The sequence below is a fragment of the Coregonus clupeaformis genome, chromosome 7 (genome assembly GCF_020615455.1).
Source record: "Coregonus clupeaformis isolate EN_2021a chromosome 7, ASM2061545v1, whole genome shotgun sequence".
In the NCBI taxonomy this organism is placed as follows: Eukaryota; Metazoa; Chordata; class Actinopteri; order Salmoniformes; family Salmonidae; genus Coregonus; species Coregonus clupeaformis.
The window spans coordinates 15,731,556-15,746,315 of NC_059198.1; the positions used below are offsets into that span (position 1 = coordinate 15,731,556).

At 48.0% G+C, this 14,760-nt stretch overlaps 1 protein-coding gene across 1 annotated transcript in view; it reads right to left on the minus strand.

Annotated features, from left to right (window-relative positions):
- LOC121569915 (protein scribble homolog) overlaps positions 1-14,760 on the minus strand; it is a 120,171-nt gene that overhangs the window by 46,517 nt on the left and 58,894 nt on the right. Inside the window, 2 exon segments of the mRNA XM_045221179.1 lie at positions 850-928; positions 2,130-2,247. Of these exon segments, the coding sequence (XP_045077114.1) occupies positions 850-928; positions 2,130-2,247 (197 nt within the window).

Here is a 14,760-nt window from a genome sequence, read left to right on the forward strand (position 1 = left end):
TAGCCGCGAGAGGAGGGGGAGAGAGGCGCGAGAGGGAGGAGAAGCGCGCGAGAGGAGGGGGAGAGAGAGCGCGCGAGAGGAGGGGGGGAAGAGAGCGCGCAGAGGAGGGAGAGAGAGCCGAGAGGAGGAGGGAGAGAGAGCGTACGAGAGGGGAGAGAGTGGAAGAGTGCGAGAGAGAGCGCATGAGAGGGGGAGAGAGTGGAAGAGTCGAGAGAGAGCTGAGAGCAAGCCGAGAGAGAGAAAGCACGAGAGGGGAGAAGAGAGCGCGAGAGGGGAGAGCGGTAGAGAGAGAGAGCGCGAGAGAGAGCCGCGAGAGGGAGAGAGCGGCCGAGACAGGGAGAGAGAGCCAGAGAGGGAGAGAGCGCGCGAGAGGAGAGCGGGCGAGACGGGAGAGAGAGCGAGAGGGGAGAGCGCCGCGGGAGGGGAGAGAGAGAGCGCAGAGAGGGAGAGAGAGAGGGCGAGACGGAGAGAGACGCGCGAGACGCGAGGAGAGAGCGCAAGGGAGGGAGAGCGCGAGAGGAGGAGGAGAGAGAGCGCTGAGAGGAGGGGAGAGAGACGTGAGAGGAGGGGAGAGAGCGTGCGAGAGGGGGAGAGAGTGGAAGAGTGCGAGAGAGAGCGTGAGAGAAAGCACGAGAGGGGGAGAGAGAAAGCACGAGAGGGGGAGAGAGAGAGCGCGAGAGGGGGAGAGAGTGCGAGAGGGGGAGAGAGTGCGAGAGGGGGAGAGAGTGCGAGAGGGGGAGAGAGAGTGCGAGAGAGAGCGCGAGAGAGAGTGCCAGAAAGCGCGAGAGGGGGAAAGAGAGTGAGAGGGTGGGAGAGGTGGCCCTGGTGGCCCTGGACTGATCCACTAACCTGGAGAGGGGGTTTCCACTGAAGTCTGCAATCTCCAACGCCTTGCAGAACTTAATGCTCTCGGGGATCTCAGGAATGTCTGCGGGGAGAGAGAGCGGGGGGAGCACACTCAGCAGGATAGACACAGACAGCGGGGTCACATACCTACAGAGCACACCATTTCAGGTTCCCCTCCCTTGTAATCACTAGCAGATGGGCTGGGGATGAGGAGGGGAGAGGAGGAGAGGTGGACAAAGAACAGGGATGGTTCGGGCAGAAAACAGGAGGATGAAGAGAAAAGGGAAACCCCTTCACCTGTTCCCATCGAAAAGACTGATGATAATTACCATACTTTTCTTACTGTACATGATCAGACATTCAAGTAACAGTCAGTGTCAACGTTATCACCCTCATTTCAAACGCTTGACGTGCACGCAAACACACTCTGGGAGACTACATTAAGGTTGGTCTGGATCTGAACCTTAGATGTACATATACTGCTAGAACTTGGCACTAACCTAACCTATACATAGGATATGAAATCCATGCTAGGTTTAGGAGCCTGGTCCGACACATGGAGGCTGGTTAGTGTGTTAGTCTCCTGGGCAATAGAACCAAGCCAGCAGTAGCAGAGCACAAATGGAGTAAGTCGTTAGGCCACATCTCCCACAGCTCTTGGTTCAGCTGGCTGCCCCTGATGCAGTCGGTCTGTGGCAGCAGGACAGATGTCTCATATCAATCCTGCCTTCCCTGTCACCCCACTATGTGATACCTACAGCAAGGACACAGAGGGCAATGACTACTTCTATCATGTGTGTGTGTGTGTGCTCTGAGTTGCAGATTTCAATACGGTAGGACTAAACAAAGCAGGAAACATTTGAGATCGGTTTGACGTATACAATCGAGAGTGTAATTGACTTGAGCGTCTGGCATTGGTTTCTAGGGGGGTATGTAAGGTTTAGAGCCCAGATCACTTTTCTTACATGCCTTTCCGTGTCCGTGTTTAACTACCAAGGCTGGCAAGGCCAGGAGGGGGTTAAGCTCGTCTGCCCATGAATGCAGGATTTTGTTCTAGGTCTTACTTTCTTCCTGGTTCTCTGAAAGTGGTGTTTTGCAGCATGCTTGCCAAAGCAGCATTTGTTATTTATTAGTTGGGCGTTAAAATAATTGTCTGTTCATGGTGGTAATTTGCATGCATGGATGCAATATGCTGGTATTGAAACTGGGTAATGACCCCAGCAGAGGGGGCCACCGACCGTGTGTGTGTGTGTGTGTGTGTGTGTGTGTGTGTGTGTCCTAACCGTTTCTGGAAATGTCGAGCTCCACCAGCTGCATGAAGTTGGCCACCTCAGGAGGGAGCCTCTGGATCTCATTGTCACTCAGGCCCAGCTTCCGCAGGTTCAGAAGTCTGAAGAAAGGCTGAACAGACACAGAGAAACACTGGGTTAGGACAACAAAAAAGCTTTGACAAAGATAGATTGTTTTCGGAACTCGTCAGCTTTTAATAAATAAGAGCACCTGTGCATCGAAAAATGCCATCAACATTTCCCTTTTAGAATATGACTTTACCTGGCCAGATGAGCCCCCCATTCCATCGAAGCGTTCTAGTCGCTGGCATATCTAAACTTCACTGGGTTAAGACACTTCAAACTGCAGCACATATGCTAAACCCAAACAGTCAACTCAACATTTGTCAATGAGATCAAAGAGTTGGAGACGCACCTAAATGCAAAGGGTTGGGCTCAATCGACTCTATATTGTGCTGTTCACCAGAAAAGTTAGATTATTGAATTTTTGATGAAGTGCACAAGGTGCAATTTATCAGCATTTCTTCTAGCTCAATTCTCTCCACTCCATCACCCCCTCAAAACACACTCTGTAGACATTGTCAAACCACAGGCTGCAAACACATGATCAGAACTACACCACTACACACCCATCCCTGTATGTTTACCAGAATAGGCCTAGGATTTATTTGAACCGATTCCATCGGCATGTCCCTAAACCCCTCCTCGTGTCACCATGGCAATGGTGGACAAATAACAGTGGCGTTGGATAGGAGAGGTCTGCTCGGGGCCGGGCTGCGTTGCCAAGTATTTTCACAAGAGGCTGGTTGTTGGAAGGGTAGGGTACGGCATTCAGAACATTCCTCCAGCATGCAGGCAGCACCGGGCGGCTGGGCGGGCAGGCGGTGTGTCCTCTGCGGCTAGCTACACAGCCTGGCAGGCAGGCACAGGGAACAGGTCCCAAACTATGCAGCCATTAACTACTCAATCATCCCCCTGAGGTTGCAGCCACAGAGGGCCAGTGTCTTCCAGGGCAATGAGGGCATCATAGCAATCAGAAACTCAGACACTATGGTGGAAGGAGCAATGAGGACAATGTGAAGGAACTCAGATTCTTAGACAGGAATCCATGATTCTGAATCAGAATGCATTCCTAGTCATCAGAAGACATGGAGCCTGAACCAAAAATCTACCTTGACAGACTCAACTTAATGTGACATATTGGATTCCCTTGAGTGAAAGGCATCAGTTTGTGTTTGAGACATGATTAACGTGAAAATCTTGTAAATTGCTAACTGGTTCCAACCAATCAAGATGTTTCACAATTCCACTGCAATACTCCTGTCTCTAGGGGAAGTTGCATAAACGTTCTTAGGCATATCGATTGAGTGAATCGAGGCCTCCCTTTGTGCTTCATGTTGTAGTGTTTCTGGCCGACAGGCAGCAATTGAGTAGACACACAATATCTGCATCTCAAATGCCATGCTATTCCCTTTATAGTGCACTACTTTTAACCAGGGCCCATAGGGCTCTGGAAGAAAGTAGTCCACTATGTAGGGAATAGGGTGCCATTTGGGATGCACCCAATATGACATGCTAGAAGACAGCTCTACAATTACACTGCCAGAGGGAAGAAGAATGCTTCCTGTTCTCTTAGTCAGTATATATTGTCTTTGGCTGGTACCGGGTGGTGAGCTGCACTCTCTCACCAAGGAGTGTGTGCGCGTGATGGAGAGTGAGTGTGTGTGCGCGAGTGAGTGAGCATGTGTGTGCGTGCGTGCGGCAGGGCCAGGTCTGGCAGCTGGCAGGGAGAATTGTGGTGGTGGCGTACGGTGGATCTGGCAGTTGACCGGTATCAGGTGATCGGAAGAGGAAATGGGAGCCGGCTGACCATGTGACCTGCAGCTCAGGCCCAGATGGAAGACAGGCCCAGAGAGAGCAGACGCCTGCCACTGGCATAACAGTTTACCCTAGAGCCAAGGGACTTCTGCACACACACACACAGTTCTTCGTATTCTGCCAACCAACAGACAGACAGACATTCAACAGGAGTCAACTAAGTTCATGGGCACATAGACAGACGGACACATTTGTTCAACAGTTCCCATATCAACCACTTGAGTCAGGACAACAAGGAGAGGAGACACCAAAACAGTGGAGGGGGAAGAGACTCCTCCATGCGAGACCATAACAATGTAGATTAAAGCTTCTTGATACGTTCCATACCTTCCTCCCCTGGACCCTATTCCTATGGGCCCTGGTCAAAAGTAGTGCACTATATAGGAACTAAGGTGCCATTTGGGACAGTCTCTCCAGAACCCAGTCAGTGAGGGCAGACTGGCCTGCCGTAATGCAATCAGTCCGGTGAACAGACGATTATGCGCCACTGACAAAGACGGCCATTCAGTCTGCTGCAGAGTGGCCAGCCAACGCAGCCATACAGTCTCCTCTCTGGTGCTTCTACATAAAACTCCCATCCCTGAGTCAAGTCAGAGAACATGAAATGGGAAAAAGTTAATGGAGTTGGACATAGTCTACTATCTAAACTCTAATACGAACACACATTTTCATGTTCTGTGCTCTGTGGCTCTCATTCAGCCATATTAGTTCAGCAAACAATGCTATGCCAATGTCAGGACAACTTGTCCATGAACTCCTAAATGAGAAGGGACAGTAGGATTTACTGTACCCCTAGCTACTGACCCTCCCCTGTCTCCTGCATTCACTCACACCTCTCGCTACGTAAATCAAACACAACAACTCTGTCTGTGTGTGTGTGTGTGTGTGTGTGTGTGTGTGTGTGTGTGTGTGTGTGTGTGTGTGTAGTGCCCTAACGCCGTCAGTTGGGCAAGCCGGCATTTCAGTGAGATCCAGCGAGCTACATTTCCTTTACAACTTGGTGAGTGGGGATTTCTTTTACAACCCCCTTTGTAAGTGATGTTTTCTCAAGGAAAGAAGGGAGAGTGAGTGAGGGGTGGGTAGAACTGGGAGGGGAGAGAGTGGATGTGCTCTGAGGCAGCAGAGGGCACTGACTTAAAAATACGCCCCGGGTCGAAGTTTCCCCTAGGTACAGATCTAGGATCAGCTTCACCTCTCCCAATCCTAACCTTAACCATTAGTGCGGAAAATGCTAAACTAACCCAAGATCAGCATTTAAGGGCAACTTCACCTTAGATATAAAGCAGGTCAGCCTCACGTCCTCACCTTAACTAGAGTGGTAGACCTAGTAATCTAGTGGTAGACCTAGTCTTATGTCAGTCCAATGAAAAAGCTCTCAAACATTGGATGAATGATGCGACTGTGATGTTGAAAGAGGGTGAGACTCCTTGCTCTCAGAGACTGTTATTCCTTGAAGGCAGCCATAAAAACAGCCAATTTCATTTGAACGTGCGAGCGTGTGTGTACTTTGCCAGGGTTTTCCTACTGTAGATTGACAGAGCAGCATGAGCAATTATTTACCCGCCAGTATACACACAGCTTGTACGGTTTACAGAGGCTTATTACCATAAAGGCGGTTAGGCTAGATAGTAGCTACTGTAGGTGAGGGAGGAGAACTGTTAATGTGCATATTTGTGTGTTTATGTGTACGAGCGTTGGTTCTTGTTTTGTTTTAGTGTGTGTTTATGTGTGCTTGAATAGAGCGGAGAATCCACGGGGAGAAATGAGTGTGTGTGTCCTGAGATTGCAAGGCCCGTAACCTAATGAGGAAGACGGGGAGCAGCCACAACGGTGCTGCGCAGGGGACGTGTGTGTGTGTGTGTCAGTATGTTGACGATCACGGTCGTTTCCAAGCACAAGTTAGCGGTGAGGTTACTTGGCAGCCCATAAGAAGAAAGCTCACACCTGGCATGTATTCATTAGTGCTCACCGTTTGCAACAGAAAACAAAAACAGGAGTTTCTTATTGGACAAATTCAGGTAGTCCCTCCCTGTTGTGGTCCGTTTGCTTCCTAGTGAAACACCCCAGACTTTGCCTTACACAGCCCTGACCAAAAGTGAACCACAACTACCAGGGGGAGAGAGGGACAGGGACATACAGTAAGAGAGTGAGGTATGTGTGTTGAGTAAAGGTGCGATGCTGAGCTGAAGCTCCATGGGACACAGACAGACACTTCAGTGTTCCAGTCAAGTGACTCCATTTAGCCACCAGCCGTTCTCCAATCAAACACACACACACACACACACACACAGAGACTGCACACACACACACCGTAATGTTTAAAAGGCTCATGAAAATCCCAGACAGGTCTGCTGTTCTGTAGTATCCTGTTGCTGCCCTAAAGTTATGAATCTAGAGAAACTCTAATTCACTGTTGAGCCCAGACAAGCAATCAACATAATTTTGAGTGGAAAAACCAGAGAGATTGATAGGTTAATCTCTATGGCAGAAATACTGACCAATCAGTGGGGCACAGTTCAAGCAGTCTCTTCAACATTGGCTGAGATTGCCTTTCTGGCCTGAATTAACTAAGTGCTCAACCATCTGATCAATGGGACTACTGTACACACTTTTCCAAGCTGGCTACGGGGAGGAAGGAGGAAGTGGAATTGCATTGATCTTATCCCTCTCAACCCCTCCCCCTCTTTATTTTCCTCTCTGTTTCTCAGCCTCTTCTTTTTCATCAGGGAGTGGAGGCCACACTGGATGGTGTGGTCTATTCTAGTAATTATCCTCCATCTCCTAGTTAATCCAGTGCCAAACACTGCTCCACCACTCTACTGATCACATCCTAGCTCTACACACACACCTGACGTGCACACTGGACACGCGCACAAACACACAGCTGGGGTGAGGGGCAGAAAAAAGGGGAACGGGGCTGGAGGGAGAGCGGCAGGGGGAACAAATGCTTTTGTGATGGCCTCCTCTTTCAGGACCCCGGCTGGAGAGAAGAGAAAAGCAGCTCTGGGAGGATTTGGTTGAGTGAGTAACTTGGCCAGTCACTTGAATAGGAGGCCTCATGTCTTGACAGCACTCATATTATTCTATACATAGCACCAGTGCAGTCTGCTGTGGTATAAACACTAATGTACTGCTGGTTTCCTTCCAGTACTACTAGAATGGTGCTAACTGGGGAAAGAGAAGGAGTAGAGAAACACTGTCTCTGAAGGAACCTCAACAGGTGCCTGATACTGGCATGTGAAAGCATGTATGCGTCCCAAATGGCATATCCAAATCCCTACATAGTGCACTACGTTTGAAAAGTATTGCACTACAAAGGGAAAAGGATACCATTTGGGATGCAGATCCTGTGTCCCCTCTCTCCAGTCCAATATTTCAAGCATGCGTTTGACTTAAATTAAGTTGATTCATGTGATCCATAATATAATATAGGGTGTCCACTAGGGGTGTAAAGGTTCACCAAATCCACGGTTCGGTACGTGTTGCGGTTTTGGGGTCCCACTTCAGCAGGAAAAGGAAATGTCAACGTTTTTTGTTTATTTGGCAAAAGATGCAAAACTAAAAAGCACCCTTTCAGTGGCCCAAGTCCAGCTTCTGTGACAGCATTCACAATGTTCCTGCCATTGTCTGTTGAGACAGGGCCTCTCAAGTAGAGGTCTTCACAAGTCCAAAAATGTGTGAGGGAAGCAGCAGAAAAGTCCATTTGTAAGCTACTTTATTAACCAGAGCTGATAAAGCAAAAGGGAGAGACTAGCAGGCATAGGAGGGACCTTGTGTTGTGTGTACTGTGAGCGAGTGACACAGGGAGCAGGGAGAGAGACGGCAACCAACCATACCAAGCCAACTCGCGCTAGTAGACTAACTTCTAGCGTGTCATAGCTAGGTTATTTAATATATTACATAGTACCCGTCTTGACTGCATCAAACCGAGAGAAGCTAGTTAGCTAAGCTAGCTAGCTAAGGTAACTAGGCTAATTGAGGCTGCATGCACTTTCTTATCCTACAGTTACAAATAACACCAACTCCATTCATATTATTAAGTAGCTGTTGGCTCTTGGTCATTGTAGCATATCCTTCTCATTTAACTTTTAATACCATTCTTTTAATTGCCTCTTCCATTGATTAGATCATCTAACTGGCTTTGCCACACATGTAGGCTCTATGACTGTAATGCCGCATTGATGACTTGTGACATACCACTCTGCATAGGCTACTTTTGTTGAGCAGTGGCGATATACTGTTAACGTTTTATCCACAACCCTAATGTCAGAGCCTAATCTACCGTGAACCCAAAATGTTCACAAACTGGAGATTTAAACGATGGAGGATCCTCCAATTCTGGTTTATCGACCCCACCATCGTACAGAACTAGTTCCAGGCTGCACCTCACAAAAGGATAGTTTGAAATTCCCCAGTTAAGATTATAATTTATATTACAACGTGCACATAGGCTCTAGTTGTTTTAACGGAATAGCCTAAAATGTTGTTTTTTACCCCAATTTCGATCTTGTCTCATCGCTACAACTCCCCAACGGACTCGGGAGGCGAAGGTCGAGTCATGTGTCCTCCGAAACATGACCCGCCTGCTTAACCCGGAAGCCAGCCGCACCAATGTGTCGGAGGAAACACTGTTCAACTGATCACCGAGGTCAGCCTGCAGGCGCCTGGCACGCCACAAGGCGTCGCTAGGACACGATAAGCCAAGTAAAGCCCCCCTGGCCAAATTCTCCCCTAACCCGGACAACGCAGGGCCGGTTGTGATACAGCCCAGGATCGAACCTGGGTCTGTAGCGACACCTCTAGCACTGCGATGCAGTGCCTTAAACCGCTGCGCCACTCAGGAGGCCCTTGCCTACAATGTTTTTCAGCTCAGATTTACTTGAGGCAATGGCATAGATATAGGCCTAATGTTTTTTTTTTTATGTATTCATTTTTTATGTTCACAGTGCGGACCAAACAAAGGTCCCCGTTCGGTACGAATACAGTTACACCCCTAATGTCTACACACTCTGCCCAGAGTGGGTGAAAACACACTTTGGTGATGACATTTAACTTCCTTAGGTCATAAAATACATTTTACCAAGACAAATATGATTCTTCATGTTCTGAATCGTTCAGTGGGTTCATTCTCTAACATATCATTCACATTATATCCTAATACATCCGACAATAAGCACCAAGCTCTGTTGACAGAGCGGTGCTGCTTTCTCACAGCGACTTGAGGATTTTACGTTGTTTCCACAGGTCGTAAAAAGTAAAATTTGCATGACACGTACTGAATTAAATGTAAAATACTAAAATATGAAAATACTCTCAAAATCAATATCTATCTTAACTCTATATTGTTTTATGTTCTCCGGACTCAAGAAGAAAGATCAGTTCAACGGTGAGCCTGTCAGTTAGCCTTAATTCTCGCACAGCATCCAACCTACCTGACAATGCTATTTTCCTCATTTTTGACCACTTTTTCCTCTGGCCTCCATTGACTGTCACCCTAATTTTGGCCATCCTACAAGGGTAATAACTCCAATAAACAGATTATGATAGAGATATGAGGTTTGGACCATTGGCTTTCTTAGAGGAGTATCTACACAATTAACTTTTTACCCATTGGTCAAAAGATTTTTGATTAGACACCCTATATCAGGGATGGGCAAAGGCCCCCCTTTTGTAGGCTCACGGACCAATTTCACAATTTATTTTGGAACTCAGTCGGGGTCTCAACTTATTGTTCAGAGTTAGAATAATAGAATACACAAGGTGCAATTTCGAAATTTGGTTGTGCAGTCAGTCAGTCGACCACGAAGATTCCATCTGCTAGCCCCGGCCCGCTAGCACACGCTAGCCGTGGCCTCTTGCTCGCTAGTGCTTTAGCAGCCCCCGAACTACCTCCGAACTATCCTATTGCTGTTCACCGGACCTTATGATAACTCAGCTATACAGCTGATGTCTGCTGGACTGTTCCTTTTTACGGTACTGCATCCTGTTTATGTTTAGCCTCAGCCCAAACTGTGTCGTCATTACCAGCTGTTGTCTTAGCTCTCTCAAATTACAACTGTGATTGCTTTATGCCTCTCTCCCTTGTCAATATGGTTAGGTTATTGTTGTTTCGGTTATTTCTAATTGTACTATTTCACTGTAGATCCCCCAGCCCAGCTAAACCTGCCTTAGATAGCTCCTTTGTCCCACCCCCCATACACGCGGAGACCGACTCAATTGGTGCCTCCAGTGATGCCATCTCTTTCATTGTTACCCAACGCTTAGGTTTACCTCCACTTTACTCATATCCTTCCATATCCTTGTCTGTACATAATGCCCTGAATCTTTTCTACAACGCCCGGAAATCTGCCCCCTTTATTCTATGTACCCAACGCACTAGAAGACCAGTTCTTAAAGCCTTTAGCCGTATCCTTATTCTAGTCCTCCTCTGTTCCTCTGGTGATGTAGAGGCTAACCCAGGCCCTGCAGCCCTCAGTATCACTCCTACTCCCCAGGCGCTATCATTTGCTGACTTCTGTAATCGCAAAAGTCTTGGTTTCTTGCACGTAAATATCAGAAGTCTACTTCCTAAGTTTGAGTTATTCACTGCGTTAGCACACTCCGCCAACCCTGATGTTCTAGCAGTGTCTGAATCCTGGCTTAGGAAGGCCACCAAAAATTCTGAAATTTCCATCCCCAAATATAACATTTTCCGTCTAGATAGAACTGCCAAAGGGGGTGGAGTTGCAATCTACTGTAGAGATAGCCTGCAGAGCTGTATCATACTATCCAGGTCTGTGCCCAAACAGTTTGAGCTTCTACTTCTAAAAATCCACCTTTCCAGAAACAAGTCTCTCACTGTTGCCGCTTGCTACAGACCCCCCTCAGCCCCCAGCTGTGCCCTGGACACCATATGTGAATTGATTGCCCCCCATTTATACTCAGAGTTCGTACTGCTTGGTGACCTAAATTGGGATATGCTTAACACCCCGGCCATCCTACAATCCAAAGTAGATGCCCTCAATCTCACACAAATGATCAACGAACCTACCAGGTACAACCCTAAAGCCGTAAACATGGGTACCCTCATAGATATAATCCTGACTAATTTACCCTCTAAGTACACCTCCGCTGTCTTCAACCAGGATCTCAGCGATCACTGCCTTATTACCTGCGTCCGTAACGGGTCCGCGGTCAAACGACCACCCCTCATCACTGTCAAAAGCTCCCTAAAACACTTTAGCGAGCAGGCCTTCCTAATTGACCTGGCCCAGGTATCCTGGATGGATATAGATCTCATTCCGTCAGTAGAGGATGCCTGGTTGTTCTTTAAAAGTAATTTCCTCTCAATCTTAAATAAACATGCCCCATTAAAAAAATACAGAACTAAGAACAGATATAGCCCCTGGTTCTCCTCAGACTTGACTGCCCTTGACCAGCACAAAAACATCCTGTGGCGTACTGCATTAGCATCAAATAGCCCCCGCGATATGCAACTTTTCAGGGAAGTTAGGAACCAATATACCGGTACACAAGCAGTCAGGAAAGCAAAGGCAAACTTTTTCAAACAGAAATGTGCATCCTGTAGCAGTAACTCCAAAAAGTTTTGGGACACTGTAAAGTCCATGGGGAATAAAAGCACTTCCTCCCAGCTGCCCACTGCACTGAGGCTAGGAAACACTATCACCACCGATAAATCTACAATAATCGAGAATTTCAACAAGCATTTTGCTACGGCTGGCCATGCTTTCCACCTGGCTACCACTACCCCGGCCACCAACTCTGCACCCTCCGCTGCAACTTGCCCATGCCCCCCCCGCTTCTCCTTCACACAAATTCAGACAGCTGATGTTCTGAAAGAGCTGCAAAATCTGGACCCCTACAAATCAGCTGGGCTAGACAATCTGGACCCTTTCTTTCTAAAACTAGCCGCCGAAATTGTCGCAACCCCCTATTACTAGCCTGTTCAACCTCTCTTCGTAACGTCTGAGATCTACAGAGATTGAAAGCTGCCGCGGTCATCCCCCTCTTCAAAGGGGGTGACACTCTAGATCCAAACTGTTACAGACCTATATCCATCCTGCCCTGCCTTTCGAAAGTGTTTGAAAGCCAAGTTAACAAACAGATCACCGACCATTTCGAATCCCACCGTACCTTCTCCGCTATGCAATCCGGTTTCCGAGCTGGTCATGGGTGCACTTCAGCCACGCTCAAGGTCCTAAACGATATTATAACCGCGATCGATAATAGACAGTACTGTGCAGCCGTCTTCATCGACCTGGCCAAGGCTTTCGACTCTGTCAACCACTGCATTCTTATTGGCAGACTAAATAGCCTTGGTTTCTCAAATGACTGCCTCGCCTGGTTCACCAACTACTTCTCAGATAGAGTTCAATGTGTCAAATCGGAGGGCCTGTTGTCTGGACCTATGGCAGTCTCTATGGGGGTGCCACAGGGTTCAATTCTTGGGCCGACTCTTTTCTCCGTGTATATCAATGATGTCGCTCTTGCTGCTGGTGACTCTCAGATCCACCTCTACGCAGACGACACCATTTTGTATACATCTGGCCCTTCATTGGACACTGTGTTAACAAACCTCCAAACGAGCTTCAATGCCATACAACACTCCTTCAGTAGCCTCCAACTGCTCTTAAACACTAGTAAAACTAAATGCATGCTCTTCAATCGAACGCTGCTGGCACCCGCCCACCCGACTAGAATCACCACTCTCGACGGGTCTGACCTAGAGTATGTGGACAACTACAAATACCCCACCCCCCTGCCGTATATAATAGGAGAGTTATTTCCAAGCCCTGCCTGTAGCTTGCTGGTGGAATAACGGTGAGTTAAATAGTTCCACTTCTGTGCTGTTACAACAGGGTCGTCGTGTACCCTTCCCCTCTCCCCTCGCTCCACAGGGACTGAAAACCAAAAGCCCCAGCTCTACACATGAATGAAGCCCCTACCCATCCACCACCCCTCCTCCTTTCCACTCACTCCCTGGCCTAGCTCCTCCACCACACTCTCCTTTCCCTCCATTTTACTTGGCACGGGGACAAAGGGTGAGCGGCCAGCCCCATACAAAGCTGTCCATCACAGGACGGCCGACTCTTCTCCCCTCCCACTGGCTAAGCTGGGGGATTCCTCCATTATTCAGAGAGGGGGAGAGGGGGGAAGAATGGGCTGGGAGAGGGGGGAAGAATGGGCTGGAAATGGAGGGATGGGGGACTTGAAAGACCGCAACGAGGACAAAAGGCAGGAATGACTCAGAAGAGGAGAGGGATAGACAGGAGAAGGGGGGGGCAGAGGGAGAAAGAAAGAAATGGTGGATTATTAAATGAGGAAGGGAAGGTAAACAATGGAGTTCCCACAGGGGAGTTGCTCTCTTATTTTCAAGTTTTTAACAGCACAAGTACAGTGAAACGCCTTTCTTGCGTGTTTTGAACACTAACCCTGACTGACCACAAGATACATGTTTTTTTCATGCCCACAATACATAATGAGACGCTTTATGGATGCGGGGCCCCAGTAACACGTCTGTGCTCCATGAGGTAGTTCCCCCTCTTGGTATGTGCTTGACGGTTCAGCCCGAGGCTAAAGCCCTCGCCTGTTGACAGTGTTGAGCGGTTCAGTCTGGCATGCTAGTGACCTCACCTCTATTAACCTAACCGTTCTACTTCCTCAAACCTCAACCTCCCACACACACCCTGTGTGTCACTAAGGAGTGCAGGTGTGTATGTATAAACACACACAAACACACACACACACACACACACACAATCTACTGTACACATGGGTCCATAAACAAACCGTTAATGGCCTGTTCTACTTGCTTACACATTACAGACATGCATTTACTTTAAAATAGCATATATAAATCACATTACCCATGTCACAGATCATGCACCTCTACTCGGCACGCAATCCTCCGGCTGTGTGTGTGTTTCTACACAATGTGTACAGTTTGTCTTTGTGTGTACTGTCACTGTGTGTGGCTTCCAGTACAGCATATGTAAGTAGTCAGTCCTTGATTTAAGACAAAACGTGACAGGTCAGCTAAACTGAAGCATGTTCAGCCCAAACTACAGTGGATTTCTGGGCTGAAGGTGGACATAGAGATAAGGTCACTGGACTGGCCTGGGCAAAGCTGACAGAGCAAACCTGGCTGTAATGCTCACTGTGCTGTGCTAGTCTAGGGAACCATCACATTGGATAGGTGCTGAGCTGGGTCCTATTCATTAATGCACAACGTAGCAAAAAGTTTTGCAACGTAAACGAAAACAAGTGTTTCTTATTGGAGACATTCAGGTAGTCCACCCCCATTTTGGTCCGTCTGTTCATAGTGAAACGGACCTTGGTCTCTGCCCTCTCGGTCTTTTGGCCCTTCTGATACAGCATAAAAAGTCTACATAAACCAGTCTTGGTGGTGTCCTCAACATCGACACCGCATTCTTCAGCGACATACCGTTTTCTCCCTTGCGTTCCAAATGGCAATATCTCCTATATAGCGCACTACCTTTGGCCTCATGGGCCATTTGGGACATGGCATATTAGTGATGTTTCATTAGGAAACACTGATCTAAAGCAATGAGATGAGTCTTGATTTTTGGGCTGGAGTCGTCACCGCTGGTCTGATGGTGTTGTTTTCATAGGTGCTCTACGATGAGCCTATTGTGTTACTCGCTCGCTGAGCCGGAGATGCTATCTGGTGATCAGCTCAGAGCAGAGCACGGACCAGCCGCTGCCGACTGCCGTAGCCTAACGTGTG